At 40.8% G+C, this 16,311-nt stretch overlaps 2 protein-coding genes across 4 annotated transcripts in view; one reads left to right on the top strand and one right to left on the bottom strand.

Annotated features, from left to right (window-relative positions):
- Window positions 1-5,217, top strand: part of nme9 (NME/NM23 family member 9) — a 77,135-nt gene extending 71,918 nt beyond the window's left edge. Inside the window, exons 23-25 of the mRNA XM_033024583.1 lie at window positions 3,356-3,415; window positions 4,474-4,575; window positions 4,919-5,217. Of these exons, the coding sequence (XP_032880474.1) occupies window positions 3,356-3,415; window positions 4,474-4,575; window positions 4,919-4,935 (179 nt within the window). The 3' untranslated portion in view covers window positions 4,936-5,217. The remainder of the gene's footprint in view (window positions 1-3,355; window positions 3,416-4,473; window positions 4,576-4,918) is intronic.
- Window positions 5,218-6,709: 1,492 nt separating this feature from the next.
- LOC116975447 (secreted phosphoprotein 24-like) lies at window positions 6,710-11,097 on the bottom strand. Of its 3 annotated transcripts, XM_033024578.1 has the most exons (8): window positions 10,987-11,097; window positions 10,749-10,852; window positions 9,959-10,087; window positions 9,277-9,408; window positions 9,124-9,168; window positions 8,448-8,492; window positions 7,352-7,384; window positions 6,710-7,243 (listed from the first exon to the last, which is right to left on the bottom strand). In XM_033024578.1, exons 1-8 carry the CDS (start codon window positions 11,036-11,038, stop codon window positions 7,214-7,216), a joined length of 570 nt encoding a protein of 189 aa, XP_032880469.1. In that variant the 5' UTR covers window positions 11,039-11,097; the 3' UTR covers window positions 6,710-7,213. The 3 variants fall into 3 exon arrangements, with proteins under 3 accessions (XP_032880469.1, XP_032880470.1, XP_032880471.1); XM_033024579.1 differs by lacking the exon at window positions 8,448-8,492; XM_033024580.1 differs by lacking the exons at window positions 8,448-8,492; window positions 9,124-9,168.
- Between the last annotated feature and the right edge of the window lie 5,214 nt (window positions 11,098-16,311).

The raw sequence follows: 16,311 nt of genomic DNA, 5'->3' as shown, positions 1-16,311 counted from the left end.
AAGGACGTACACACCACTGGAGATAAATGGGACTACTGTGGATAGGGTGAGCAGCTTTAAATACCTGGGATTCCACATCACAGAAGATCTGACATGGACAACACACATTACCGAATTGGTGAGAAAGGCAAGGTAGCGCCTTTACCACCTCAGGCAGCTGCGGAAATTCAGTCTCCCTGAGGATCCTTCAATCCTTCTACTCTGACCGGAAACATCTCTATCTGGTTTGGAAACAGCTCTGCCCAGGACAGGAAGGCTCTGCAGAGAGTAGTGCGTTCGGCCGAATGCACTATGGGAACTACACTCACCCCCCTGCAGGACCTATACACCAGGAGGTGCAGATCCAGAGCCAGCAAGATAATGAAGGACCCCTACCACCCCAGTAATGGACTGTTCCAGCTGCTACGGTCAGGCAAGCACCTCCGCTGTCACGCTACGAAAACAGAGAGGATGAGACGGAGTTTCTTCCCACAGGCCATCACTACCGTAAACTTTAATCTCACCAGGGACTAATTTACTGTTGTGTCTTTTAAAAAAATGTAAATACTGGTTCTGTTCTGTTGTACTGTTGTTCTGTTGTTTTGCACAATCCCGCAGGCATTGCCACTTTCATTTCACTGTACATCTTGTATGCGTGTGTAACAAATAAAGTTGACTTGACTTGACCTTCCCATTAATTTTCCTGTAATCTACTCTCCCCATATCCTGATTAACTTCCCCAGGATTCTGCCAGGGGAAATGGTGGAAGCAGATATGACAGCAATGCTTAAGAGGTATTTAGATAGGCACATGAACAGGTAGGGAATGGAGGGATATGGACCATGTGCTGGCAAATGTGCAGATTAAATTGGCATCATAGTCGGCACAGACATCGTGATCCGAAAGGTTTGTCCTCTGCTCTACTGTTCCATGTTTTATAGTTTATCTATCCATTTTCACATATTGAGTGGAAGATTCCAGTCAGGTCTGGAACGGGATCCATAGCTAATTCATTGAGTATTTTCTTTCCATTATGCTCTGTCCGTTCCACACCACTTGAATAGATGCGTTTTACCGATGTGGATTATTCCTACCGTCTCCAATTCCATCAGTGACAGCGGCTATTTGCCATTCCTATGTTGAAGTCTAGACATTAAATATTGGGAGGTTATTCAATCAACAGAGATATCGCAGTTGTCTGGTCACATCCTCTTCCGCAACCCACGCTCACACATTTTCCAGAATGATTAATTGTTTAGGTACCAAACCTGAAAACCAGGCTGATCTTTCTGCTTCCTGACCTAGAGACACTGAAGCCATTTGTACTTCTTCAGGGATGTCATTACATTCACCATGCAATGGGCTGTGTCCTCAGATAACCCACAGACATTCCCAATATAGCTGGTCGGAAAATCTTAAGCGAGTTGGAATCAAACAGATAAATACTTGTACCATGAGGTTCAAGGTAAGTGTTGGAAAACCAGGATTAAGGTTACAGAGTATCATTGCAAGTCAATCACAGGAAGCAAATATGCAAACACTCTTACGTATTACACTGATTCATCGTAACCATTGAATCTCTTCAATACAATACAATAGTGCTCAAGATTTCAGATACATTTATATCACAGCACAATGGTGTTTTCGTGTACAGTATAATTTTTAAATGCTATTTATTACGTAAATGTTATGAATGCATATAACTTCTAAAAAACATTTGTTTGTTACATTTGTTAGCACTCATAAGCAATCGTTATTCCCATATAAAAGGCAACCCTTATAAATTCCATAGAATATTTCAACCTTTCACAAACTTAAAACTTATTAATATGTTTCAAATTATTAGTTTAAATAAAAAAATCAAAATGCTTGTTCTCAATTTAAATGTGTTTAATTACATTTATCAATTCAAGAAATATTAAAATTATCTTTGACTCCCATGGGCACTAAACATTTGGACCAAACTTCCATATGGGATCTCTTCCATGTAGAATACATAAATCACATCGATCTTCAATATATTTTGTTACGTAAAATATGAAATCTAACTATTCAGACAGGACCTTACATCAACAAATCAGTGCAGACTGTCCCTGATCAACCCCTGTCTTTCCAAGTGTAGATTAATCCTATTGCACAGATTTTTTTTTGCATTGAAGTGAGACTCACTTGCTTGTAATTACCAGGGTTTCCCTGATGTCCATGTTGAATAAAGATGATACACCTGTGGCCAGTGAAGATTTAACAATCTCAGAGTCCCATAATCTCCCCCCCCCCTTGTCCCGTACTGCAGCCTGGGATATGTCTCTTCTGGCCGAGGGATTTTCTCACTTTTTGCCCGCTAAGACACCTATACCTCGTCTGCTTTAATGTTAACATGCTCCATGACATCCTCGTCACTCACCATGAAATCAGCAGTCCCAATGCCACTCTACTTAATGAATGCGGATGAGAAATATCCATTTAAGATAGCTCCATGTCCTTTAGTCCTTTGGTTCCGAATGGACCCTACTCTTTGTCTGGTTACCCTCTTGCTCTTATTATACTTACAAAATGCATCGGAATTTTCCATAATCTTGTCCGCCAGTGATATTTTGTGGATAGTCTTTGCCCTCCCTATTGCCTTTTGGAAATAGACCTACTGGCCTATTCTCTGCTCCTGAATGGCGTTGCCTGCTGTAAGTTCTTCATGTTTGCAATATGCTTCTTTTTGATTCCTCCTCTGGACACTCTAAAGCATCGTTCAACCATTGCGATTTATGAGAAACAGAATTACCTGGGTTAGATAGGAAAACAGAATAATCAGAAGCAGAAAATACTTCAATTTAGGAGAACGTTAAGCATCAGTATCAGTATTTATGCATGCTGACACAAGGAAGTACAGATGCTGGAATCTTGAACACAACATAAAGTGCTGGAGTAATTCAGCAGGTTAAGCAGCATCTGTTGAGAACATAGGAAGGTGACGTTTCGGGTCGGGACCCTTCTTCAGATCGATTGAAGTACAAGGGAGAAAGATGGAAAAGAGGTGGGGGCAGGTCAAATCCCTATGAGTGATATGTGGCTACAGGTGAGGGAACATGGTTGTAGCAGGAAAGCAGCAGGAGGAGCAGTGAGGATTAGGTCTCCCATTATTCCCATTGGAGAGTGGAGGAAAGCTTCTTCAAAGCACCATACTCTGAAGAGATTTCACAGTGGAGCAGTAAAATGGAGATACAAGGAACTGCAGACGCTGGAATCTTGAGCAAAACACAACTGTTAGATTAACTCAGCGGGCCAGGCAGCATCTGTGTACGGATTGTTAAAAGTTGGAAATGGAATGTAATGTAAAATATTTCCTCTGTTAATGTCATTGCTTATCTTATTTATTTTATAGATACACTGCCGGCATCAAATGATACGGAGACAACAGAAGTGGCTGCAGAAAGCCCTGAGAGTGAGTGGTGTCCATGTTTCACAAAAAATGCTCTTGATTAAATGTTGCTTTCAATTATGACTGGTTATCCCAATTCATTAATATCAAAGCTTGCTTGGTCTGACTGCTTGATAATTTGTCATTGCATTGGCAACACACTTTAATTATAGTAAAAGCCTCACAGGAATAAATCAGATTGGGCTCCTGAGGTATTTATTCAAAAACTATCCAGACAGCAGAAGCAGAGTATGGAGTAGCCTCAATCGTTAATCTCATCTCTGTTTGTCAGCTGAGGTGCTGGAATTGATCTCAGCCCCAAACCAAATGTAAAGATACTAGCACAGGGTTCCTGCTTCCAGACTACTGTCTGTGAAACTTGCAGTTGAGTGCATTGATGGGTTATGGAAGGGGAATAAGTTGTGGCCTCGCTGTCTGACATCCATAATGGTTCAAGTAACTCGTTCTCACTCATTGGTTAGGTTCACTTATGAAGAATGATTACCGCAGTAAGGCAATAGACTGGAGAGCAGAGTCAAAGATGAAACATGCCCCAACTAAGTGACATGTGCCAATTAATTGAGGGAGAAAATATGAAAGGCACAAAATGGTGGAGTAAACCAGTGGGCCAGGAGCATCTCTGGAGGACCTGGATAGGTAATGTTTCATTTAACGACCCTTCTTCAGACAATATGAAAATTGGGAATATGAAACCTTTCAACATGCTGATCTAACTGGGGCATGTTGATTGGCGTGGGCAAGTTGGGCCAAAGAGTCTGTTTCCTCTATGACTCTTAACGTTCATACTTTTCTGTAGGATGTACAGGCATTACTATATTCAAAAGATTAATTATATGGGCAACACAAAAGCAAATTGTTAGTTTTCTGCAAGTAACTGGGTGAAAGGAAATCCACTTTTCTTCATCCTTCCGGCAAACTGATGTTGAAAAAGAGATTTGAATGGAAAGGTTAACTCCGTTTATTCCAAGCATTTTTTATTTTTATTTTATATTTCCAGCATCTGCAGTATTTTTGATTTTACAATGAAATCAAAACAGCCTTTATGCTATTAATTTTCACAGCTCCTGACGATACTCTCACTGAGCAGCCAGAGAACACCTTGAATGAGAGCTCAGAGATAAGTTTACCAGATGAAACTACAGAGGCAGCGGAGAATGAGGAAGGTAATAGTTCCATCAGAGATCCAGCAGGGGGCATTAGGCTGTATGCATAATGGCCCATTACATGGAGCAGTGCAGCTCGTCAATGGGTCAGTGGGACTTAGCAAACTGCTCTGGCAGAAAGCTACTTACTACCAACAAACAATCACACTACATTTTTTGATTTATTTCAATCAAAAATCACTTTGTGGCATTTTCCATCGTCTGATCTTGCATAAATCAACATCATCAAAAAACAGCTTCTGCAGTTTATTTTCATTTTATTAAATAAACAAAATGAAATTTTGACTGTTGCTGATTTGTGAATTCTTTGCCCCACTTGTCTTTTCTTTCAATTATTTTTCAGATGGAGAAGCTGATTAGTAAGACGGATGACATTCAGCTCGAGGTTAAGATCGTGCTGAGATTGAAGCTGTCAAGGATGTGATCAACAGCTGAGGAATCAACCTCAGTCGCCACATAGACACCCAGGTGGGGTAACATTTCAGGAAAGCATCAAATACACAATCATGATGGGATGCATGAAGAAAAAATCAATAACTACTTGCAATCTAATGTCAATTTATTCAAAATGTTAATTGTAAATCAAGTATTCATAAATAGAGGCCTTGTTACAAACAATAAAAAAAGATCAATGCAGTACAATTATGGACTCGGAAGTAAGTATGATTTGTACTTATTTGGGACAAATATAGTTCAATATAGTTCTAGCATAGTCCATGATGTTTATTGAATACTAACCATTAGAGAGTTATCCTCAGTGACCATTAGTTAGGAGTAGTGGAACTATGGCCATTATCTTCGAATTGGCTGTTTCCCAGAGAAAGCTGGGTGGGGAGTAGTTCATAAATCCAGTTCCCAGGTTGAGACACCATGATATGGAGTCTCAACATGGAGGCTGTGGCAACTCCCAAAGCAGAGGAAACTTGATTAGAGGCAAATCCTTCTTACAATGGTCTGGGAGCAAACTGTGTTAACTTGGCACCAGATCCATGTGTTTCAGTAAGAGCAAAGGAAATGGGAATAGAAGTAATCGACGTGGCCTGTTGAGAGGGCTAATTGGATGACCTTTAGTTTTAGTTTTAGAGATGCAGCGTGGAAACAGGCCCTTTGGCCCACTGGGTCCACGCCGACCAGCGAACCCCGCACATTAACACTATCCTACACACACTGGGGACAATTTACACAAGCCAATTAACCTACAACCCTCTATATCTTTGGAGTGTGGGAGGAAACTGAAGATCTCGGAAAAATCCACACGGTCACGGGGAGAAGGTACAAACACAGTACAGACAGCACCCGTAGTTGGGATCGAATCCGTGTCTCCGGTAGGCAGCAAAAGTACCGCTGTGCCACCATGCTCACCTCCTGTCTTAAGATTCTGCAGCCCGTCTCAAACTAAGACTTCATCTTTTTAAAAACATTTTTCTTTTCTACTTCGCTTTCCAATGTGGAACCTTTCACATTCAGTCATTGAGTCATACAGTGAGGAAACAAGCCCTTCGGTCCAACTTGCCCACACGGACCAATGTTTCTCATCTACACTAGCACGCTACATGTATTCACAGTCACAGTAAGGTACTAAGGAGGGAATGCTAGAATCACTCAAGATCTTTGGAAAGAAAAACAGTCAATGTTTTGGGTCAATCTTTCATTGGGTTCTGACAAAGGGTCTTTGACCTGAAATATTGACATTGTTTCTCTCATCACAGGGTGTCTGAGCTGCTGAGAAAATTCCACCTTTTTCTAAATTTTCTAATTTGGGTTCTCCAACACCTATTGTTTTGTTTTTTTTCTATTGGAAATCAGAAGGTATCAAGGATAAATTGCAATAAGCTTGACAACCACACTATTTAGCTTCAATACGCTTTGGTATGGATATTGTTAATATGTGGTACAGGCAGATGTGATCCTCTAAAGAAGTGGAGAATAACATGATAAAATGAAATCATTCTGTCTTGCCTCTCATGGAGTAGAAAGTGTGGTTGATTTAAAGACAGGAACGATATACATGGCCCAATATAACAGGGTGAAGTCAAAGTAAAATCAAGTTAATCAAGAACTCAGCTGGTCAACATAACATGAAAATAATTGATAATAAAAAATTGAACGGAAGAAAAGATAATGAATCACAGTATGTATTTGTTAGATGTAGTTTATTCATCAGTTTCCAAGAAAAATAATATATAAGTTGGCAACAACAATGCAGTTATAAAAGTCAAGAATGTGTGATTGCAGTGTGTCCAAGATCGACCAGTTCAATGACCTGCTCAGTAGTAAACCAGGACACCACCTGGGTATTGTGTGGTGGTGAAGTAGGTCATCTTGTCAGAAAATACAAATGCAGGATAAAGCCGAGGTTGGCTGGCAGGCATTTATCACTACAGTAGAATGGACAACAGTTGTACAGAATATCACACACTTACACTTCCATTTGGTCCACAGTACACAAGATACAATATAAGAGAACAAAACTAAACATGAAGGTATAAAACATTTACAATCAATGGAATCTTGTGGTTACAGTACAATGTTGGAGTCAAGAACCCCAGGTGCCCTCTTTTTACACAAACAAGTAGAACCTTTGAATGAGGTTTTCTTGTGTTCACAGAGCTCAATCTCTCAAGAGCTTCATCCACGGTTAATGCCATCTTGAATCAACGATGTTCTCCTGAAATAAATCGACTAAGTTGTCACTTGCAGATAGATGGTACTGAAACTGAGTTTATTATATACCAGTGATAACAACTTAATCAACAAAGTAAAACTTCATACTCACGTTTGAAAATGATTGTGTTCTCTTGCTTTTCACCTGAAATAAAACATACATTTTTACATCCTTACTATTTTGGAAATGATCCCAATTCTTGGCATGACCTAATGTATTTAATTGCCTCAAGTCATGTGAGGAGGTAGCAAAAGTTTAAATTACAGTTGAGATTCAATGTTTGTGTGGAGTGGTCCTCACCAATGCCTCATGTTGTGCTGTTCCACATGGATCAGTGCAGCCCAGGTACAATAAGACTTCTCTAGATCTCCATTGTGTTAAACCCACCCCCTTCAACCCCTACCACAGTCCCTACCTATCCGTTCTGAAGAGCCATAACTGCTCTGCGGTAGATGAGGTGAATGTTATAGTCATACAGAGTGACATTTCCATATTCCAGTCTAATGTCTTTTGAACATAATTCTTCCCACCTCTACCACTTCCTCCGGCAGTCTGTTCCACATACCCACCACCTTCTTTATGAAAAAGATGCCTCTCAACTCCCTTTTAAATATTTTCCTTCTCACCTTAAATTTATGCTCTCTGTTTTTTGACTCCTTTAGCTAAGAGAAAAGATGGTCACCATCCACCTTCTATTTGCCTCTCATAATTTTGTAATTCTTCATAACATCACCCCTCAGCCTCCGATTCTCCAGAGAAAATGTAAATGTGCTCAAGAAGCCTTTATTTTGTTTCAAACTATAGCTGCTATTATTTGAAAGCGAATGCTTTCATTAAGCTCAATGGACAAGTCAACAGTTTTCGCTGATGATTAGTTAACCCTCAAAAACAAATGAGTATTCCCCTGCTCCTGCCAGTTATCACTGCATTGGGTAGTTGAGGCCAGTTCATTGGCTATATTTAAGAGGGAGCTTGTTGCTAAAGGGATCAGGGGGTATGGAGAGAAGGCAGGTACGGGATACTGAGTTGGATGATCAGCCATGATCATATTGAATGGCGGTGCAGGCTCGAAGGGCCGAATGGCCTACTCCTGCACCTATTTTCTATGTTTCTATGTTTCAAACTCTATTCTGATAGAGCAATGTAGATTCAAACATTGTGTATGCAGATGAGAGTTGGAATTTAACATTTTCCGGAATTAACTTACCTTTGATGGCTTATCCATTGAGGTTTCTGCTGATTTGCTTTTTGCCTGCATGAAAATATTTATATTTACTTTTTTTAGTACAGGGTTCAAAAGCAACTGGTAACTCTTAACAGCAAACTAAAATGTTTAGAAAATTAAACTCTGCATTTTGAATCACGGATATTGCAGAGTTGTTATTCAGGAGTTCTCTTTTAGACTTCACTATATCATGTTTTGTGGCAGTAAACAACATATCCCTGGGATCAATTGATTAATCATTTATTGGGAACACTTCCAAGAGTTGGAATTCTTTCATCCTTCCTTCGGGAATGTGTATTGACGAGAATGCAGCAAGTGCTGCTGTTTGAATGTTGTCCCTTGCAACTACCCTGTCTTGCTGACAGGCAATTCATGTGGTTAGTGGAGCATAATCTCACCCACAGGATAGGAGTCAATCAGTATTGCAATTCTGGTAAAAGTTAGAGTCACTCTGCATCCCTCCCTACTACTCCTCCCCCCCCCCCCCTCCAGAAGAATAAAACAGGAAACCCCCTCCTGTGCTTAGACCTACAATAAATTGCATTCTCGCACTTCATTTCTAGCTCAGTTGAATCCAGGACATTATATTTTATTATTAATTGTATTTATTTTATTGTAAACAACAAAATAATCTGACAAATTCCTAGTTAATACTCACATTTGATGTGTCCTCAAGTGATGTCTCTTTGGATTTGATATTGACCTGTTTCAAAACATTAATATTTACATCTTTAGCACAGTGTACTAATAGGGTATTCTATAAGTATTCTCTATTGTGAGAAAGTTCAGAATTGTATAATTGTGCAGTTACCTCAAAGCTGTTTTCACTCGATTCTAATGAGTCACTCTCGCTGTCAATGGTCTTCAGACCTTCACACAACACATCAACGTCAGCCACTTTATTAGCAAAATATGCCACACGGCTTTTGCAAAACCCTTTCTCCTGTGAAAGTAACATGAAATGTATTAATTATATTGATGACTGAGTTCAGCACAGTCAAAATGATAAGCTCAGTTCAATTATTTAACTTGAGAACAAAAATTGGCACACGATTTTACAACTGTACAAAACATTGGAGAATTGAGCACTGCCTGGTCACCCAGCTATAGGAGGGATGTCATTAAGCTGGAAAGGGTGCAGAAAAGATATACACGTACATTACCAAGTTTGTAGGGTTTGAGTTATAAGAGCGATTAGAGGGTATAGATTTAAAGTGAGAGGGGAAAGATTTGAAGGGGACCTGAGGGGCAAATTTTTTACATGAAAGTGGTAAGTATATGGAACGAGCTGCCAGAGGAAGTGGTAGAGTGGGGTATAATTACTACAAGATATTTAGACAGGCACTTGGATAGGCAAGGTTGAGAGGAATATTGGGCTTTCACACATGGACCACAGCCCTGCCTCCTGTATTAACCCATCACTCTTGGTCCTTTGGTTAGCATAATTCAGTACACTAGGGGGTTACAATACTACAATATAACTTGGGACTTACACCAATCTTCTTGGGGCGGAAGCGGCAGCTAGGCGTATCAAATTCCATGCCGGATTTTTTGGAGCAGATAGTTTCCTTCACTGAAAATGTCAAATCCACATTGTACGAATGCTTGCCTGTACGGTAAGTCTGAGAAAAGGAAAAGGGTTATCACTGTGTCCTCATGGGGGTTGATAAACTCATTATTGAACAGTCAGACAATGTGGAGCAGAAATTTTTTTTTCTTCCAAATGCAAAACAATCCCTTTAAACACATCAGTGATGTTCAATGTGGTGACCTGAAATGTTAGCTGTTTCTATCTCCGCAGATGCTGCCTGGTTTTACTTCAGGTTTCCAGCATTTGCCGGTTTGGGCTTTTTGATAAGAGGTTAGCATTTAGAAATGCTTTAAAACAAAAATAAAACCAGATTCAAAGGTCGAAAAAAAATCTGATTTGATTTCCAAACTCTGGTCCAATCTGAGTCTTTAAAGTCAAAGATATATAGCAGTTGAGTTCTGGAAGTGAGAGTCAGCAAACTTTTTTCAATCTCAATAAACTAAACTAAACTAAACTACTGAATTTAAGTTCCTTATGTAATCACAGTGGGCATTTCAACTTTATTTACAAATCATTATTAGGGCATCTTAAGCTATTAGTCCAATATTATGACTGGCATGTTAATCTCCCTCTGAATGGAGATGTAGCCTGCACAAAGTGTATGATATCATATGCTATGCATATTTACTACTTAACATCTCAATATACACTAATGCATTTGTAGATTTTGATGATGACCAGGACACACTTACATTTGTCACTCTTCTCCCAGTTATTGCGCACAGGTTGGTGATCTCGGTGATTTCGTTCAGCTTTATAACTGAGGCTCTCAGAGCATGTTTAGTGCTTGGCACACCTGCAGAAGGAAAAGGAAATTCAAATAAAACTCTCCAACATTCTCTGGTGAATTATTTTTACGCAGAGATGAAATATCACTGACAGAAAACTCACTGCCAGTAACTCATTTCCCCCACTCTCCCCAGTACCTACCTGAGCAATGGAGGATCTGCACGGCAGCGATGGCGAGGAGGAAGGATTTCATTCTGTTGCGTGTGGGATCAGCCAACAGGGTTCGCAGAGTGAAGTTGCTGTCTCTCTCTCAATCTGCCTTCACCTTGCTCTCTTTGGTCTTTATATCCTGCACCTCCACCACAATCAAACATTGACTCATGTTTGCCCAGCTTGAAAGTCGTGGGCACATGAATATGATGGGCTTTAATTATGCTTCCTCCAAGAAAGGTCATTTTGTTTAGATTCAGTGACAAATAAGTGAGATATGGTTATTTTCATGGAAACATAGAAAATAGGTGCAGGAGTAGGCCATTCAGCCTTTTGGTTCAGCACCACCAATCATTATGATCATGGCTGATCATCCAAAATCAGTAACCTGCTCCTACTTTTTCCCCATATCCCTTGATTCCATTAGCCCTAAGAGCTACATCTAACTCTCTCTTGAAAACATGCAGTGAATTGGCCTCCATTGCCCTCTGTGGCAGAGAACTCCACAGATTCCCAACTCTCTGGGTGAAAACGTTTTTCCTCATCTCAGTCCTAAATGGCTTACCTCTTATTCGTAAACTGTGACCACTGGTTCTGGACTCCCCCAACATCGGGAACAGTTTTCCTGCATCTAGCCTGTCATATTCGTTAGAATACTACATAAAAACCTGACAGAAGAATGGAAATGACTCTCAGTGAGAATACAAAATCACACCCTGTCAGTGCGGTGAGTTAGTGGAATTACTGAGCCATGCATTGATAATGTAAATTTGGACAATTTAGTGCATCAATGTATGGCATGGAGTTTATGGACAGTAGTGCAAGACTCACTTCCCATTCAACCGTAAAGAAGTTTCTTGGAAAGATCTAGCTACCTTAATGGAAAGGAATTTAATTTTTCTGGAGATTGCTGCTACCAGTCATGAGTTCAAAAGGATCCTTATGTGATAACATTTATGTGGCTGGGCAGCCAAACACACCCTTATGAAATTGGACACGTTTTTGTAACAAATTTGAAAGATTATAGTGTGACACACAAAGAACATAAGTCAAGTTGAGTTTCAGTGAGGTACAAGTACACTGAAAATCTTCTTTGCAACAGCATCGTGGGCAAATTAACACAGGCAACATATAACAATATAAATTATACATATATTACAAAATTCTACGACCATCAAAAGATAAAAGACAGTAGTCGAAAAACAGCAGCCTGATGTATGCCTTCCTGTTATCCAGATGGTGAAGAGCAGTACAGAACAGTCACGGTGGCACAGCGATAGAGTTGCTGCCTTACAGCAAAATGCAGCACCAGAGACCCGGGTTCGATCCCGACTATGGGTGCTGTCTGTATGGAGTTTGTACATTCTCCCCATGGGTCTCTGCGTGGTTTTCTCCGAGATCTTCGGTTTCCTCCCACACTCCAAAGATGTACAGGTTTGTAGGTTAATTGGCTTGATAAAAATGTAAAGATTGTCCAAGTTTGCGATATGCAGAGTACTGCCCTGCTGACTACAAAATTCAGAAGGTTCAGAAGAAATGTAGTATAGAAAGCCAGTGAGATAGCATCTTGTGGCTAGGGGCAAATTTCAGTGTATCCAGGTTCCTTCTGATGAAGGAATTGAATTGTGCCATAACCATCCCCTTGGAGCACTTTAATCAGATGGATGTAAGTGCAACAGGATGGTAGACTATGAGGCAACTCACTATAGTCCTCTGGAATAGATTCCCTTTTGAGGCAGAAGCCACAACAAGTTTATTATTAAACAGACATTTGGTCTATGCAGTGGATCCCTGGACTGGCGCGCCGGGTTTTAGGTGAGTTGGGGGTGTTGAGGGTTTGGCGTGTCTCCGTTAAACAGACTATACTACAGTCCCTCATGCCCCTCCGATACAGCAGTCTTGTTCCTTGGCCTTCTACCTTCCATCTGCCCTTCCTCAGCCCATTGGCACAGTTGACCAAGATCATATTTTAATCTTAGATAACATTTTCACTGTCCATTATATCATAAATTTTAGTATAATCTGCAGACTACTAACCATACCACCTACATTCACATCCAAATGATCAATTTACATTACGAACTACAGTGGACCCAGCAGAGGTTCCTGTAGCCACCACTTGTTGCTGACCTCAGAAGACCACCCTCTAACATAACCCTCTATCTCCTACCTAGAAACCAAATTTGTATCCACTTGGCTTGCTTGCCTTGGATCCCATATGATTCAACTTGCTGGCAAAAGGTAGACACAAAGTAACTCAACTGGTCAGGCAGCATCTCGGGAGGAAAAGGATAGGTGATGTTTTGGATCAGGACCCTTCTTCAGATTGAATGAAAGACTGAAATAAGGATCCTGACCTAAAATGTCACCAATCCCTTTCCTCCAGAGATGCTGCCTGACCCACTGAGTTACTCCAGCACTCTGTGTCTATCTTTGGTATAAGCCAGCATCTGCAGTTCTTTGTTTTTGAATTCTAGACTAGACTTCCATGCAGCACCTTGTCAAAGGTCTTGCTGAAGTCCATGTCATCAATGCCTACTGCACATAGTTGTGAGACATAATTGTTCATGCACAAAGCCTTGCTGACTATCCCTAATCAGTCCTTGCCTTTGCAAATCCTTGAAGGTCCTATCTCCCAGAATCCCCTCCAATAACCTGTCACTGGCATGTAGTTCCCAAGTTTCTCCTGGCATTTGTTCTTCAATTGAGGCCCATTAGCTGCCCTCCAGTCTTCCAGTACCTCAACTTGGCTATCAATGATACAAATAACTGTGCAAGGCACCCCACAATTTCTTCACAATCTTTCCACAATGTCCAAGGGTCAACGTGATCAAGTCCCAGGGATTTATATTCTTTTATGCGTTTTAAGATCTTGAGCACCTTTTCTTCTGGACTGTGAGCTCTCTTCAAGAGCTCAATTTTAAACCCCAATTTTTCTAGCATCCATGTTTTTCTCCATGATGAATGGGTGTATGAGAAATATTTATTCAACGGCTCGCCGATATCCTGTGGCTCCATACAAAGATGACCTTGTTGATCTTCAAGAGTCCCTATTCTCTGCTGAGTCACTTTTCTGTCTTTAATATTATTGTAGGATGTCTTTGGACTCTCCCTGACATGATCTGACAGAGCTATCTCATGTCCCATTTTGCCCTCCTGATTTCCTCTTAATTGTACTCCTACACCTCCCTGGAACCCAATTGGCTGCACCTGACATGTGACTCTTTCTTTTTCCTGACCAGACCTTCAATGTCTCTTGTCATTCATGGTTCCCTTGTCCTGTCAGCCTTACCCTTCACTCTAACAGGACGATGCTGGACCTGAATTCTCCCTACCTCACGTTTAAAAGCCACCCACTTGCCAGATGTCCTTTTACTTGCAAACAGATTCCCCCAATCAACTTTTGGAAGTTCCTGAACAAATACCTCGAAAATTGACCTTGCCCAATTTGTACACATTGATTGAGAAGATTTTCCTGAACCCATTCAACAAATTTCAGTCCTTAGCAGTAGGACAGTCCCAGTCGACATTTGCAATGTTAAAATCCTCCACAATTAAGCAAGTCCCTGGAGGAGTACAGGGGATGCAAGAGTATATTTAAGAAGGAAATATACAGAAAAGGGGATAACCTTGGCAGAGATTATGGAGAATCTGGAGAGATTTTCCAAGCTTATTAATGGAAAAGGAATGACTGGAAAAATAATACCACACCATAACCAAAGTGGACATCAATGTGTGGAGTTGCAGGAGACGGTGGAGACAATTCATAAATAAGTGAGACGTGCATGCAAATTGGTAAAATATCATATTCTGCCTGGGTAGCTTACAGCCAAGCAGATTAAACATTGAATTGTCCAATTTTAGGTAACTCTTACAAAAACCTCCCTTACCCTCCCCACTCCCCTTCTTCTCTCCCCCTCTTTTCCCCCCTTCCTCCAGTAAACGTTGGTTAACTAATTTGCAACTTGAACAAATTTTGCACCTGTCCCTAGCCAATAGTCAGCCGATCAACACTTGGACAGACTGTCCAAGACATTTGGACAGACACGTGAATATTGGTCAAAACCAGGTTAATGGGGCAAGCTTACATGGGGTATCTTGGTTGGCATGGATGATTTGGGCTCAAGGGCCTGCTTCTGTGTTGCCTGACTTCATGGCTCTATTAGTTTATTACTATAATCCTGGGCCATTGTGAATATTAGCTCCCTGCTGTTAGTTATAAGTTTGAATCCAATGTTTTGCGTGCACTTCAGTTCTGCTCCCATAGTAGAGAGAAGTTTGTACAGTGTTTTGTTTCACTCTGGTATACTGGACAAGAACTCCTTCTCAGCCCTGCACACCTCAGGGTGTCAACGGATGGTGTAGAAAGCAAGGGGAGAAACCACAGCAAACACCAGGTTTTCTCTGCTCCACATCACTGACAACAGGGACCAGTCATCAGTGAGCGTGGGTGCTGCATCTAGAGATTTACTTTGGCTTGGGGACTTGTTGAAGTTTGTGGAGTGGTTTGTGTTTGTGGCTTCTTGCCTGCCCAGTTTACAGGGCACTGCATGGCTCCAGGCTTGTGGGGGAAGGCAAAGGTTCAGAGGCAAGAACGTAGAAGAGTGGGTGAGGATAATTATTAGTTCAGGGGAATAAACAAGTGCAGCAGGAAAATATTTATTATATCTTCCTTAGTCCCAAGGAATGGTTCAAGTGAACAGGAAGAATGTTCCGAAGTTTAATGAGGGTGTTTTGGAGGTTACAATCTCTGGAGGATTTGTTCTTCATTCCTGTGGTTTGGTATTTTAGATTAAAACACATTTTGAAAGGGAAGTTGAAGAAATAACATAAACCTTTGAACTACTATGCTTCATGCATGACCATTCTATTAATTTTAATGACACTTATCCCTTTAGTGCTTGGTTAGTTTGTGTCCCTGCCTGGCTGATTTCATGTGTTTCTGGGGTGATAGCCCTTTGTTTTCTCACAAAGAGTTTTTGATTTTCAGCAAGCTCTCAAACACAAGGCTGGGCAATAGCACTGAACCTAATTAACTCACATTTTCAAAGGCTTAAGTAGTGTTCAAATAGGCTGCTTTTTTGCCTTGCTGGTTTAGTCAGGCTAGATGCAGGAAAAATGTTCCCAATATTGGGGTAGTCCCAAAAACCAGAGGTCACTGTTTGAGAATAAGGGGTAGGGAATTTAGGACTGAGATGAGGAAACACTTTTTCACCCTGAGAATTGTGAATCTGTGGAATTCTCTGCCACAGAAGGCAGTAGAGGCCAATTCATTCGATGCTTTCACGAGAGAGTTGGATGTGGCTCTTAGGGCTT

This window comes from Amblyraja radiata, chromosome 7 (genome assembly GCF_010909765.2).
Source record: "Amblyraja radiata isolate CabotCenter1 chromosome 7, sAmbRad1.1.pri, whole genome shotgun sequence".
In the NCBI taxonomy this organism is placed as follows: Eukaryota; Metazoa; Chordata; class Chondrichthyes; order Rajiformes; family Rajidae; genus Amblyraja; species Amblyraja radiata.
Note: the sequence above shows the minus strand (reverse complement) of the source record. Positions and strands in the feature narration are given on the sequence as shown.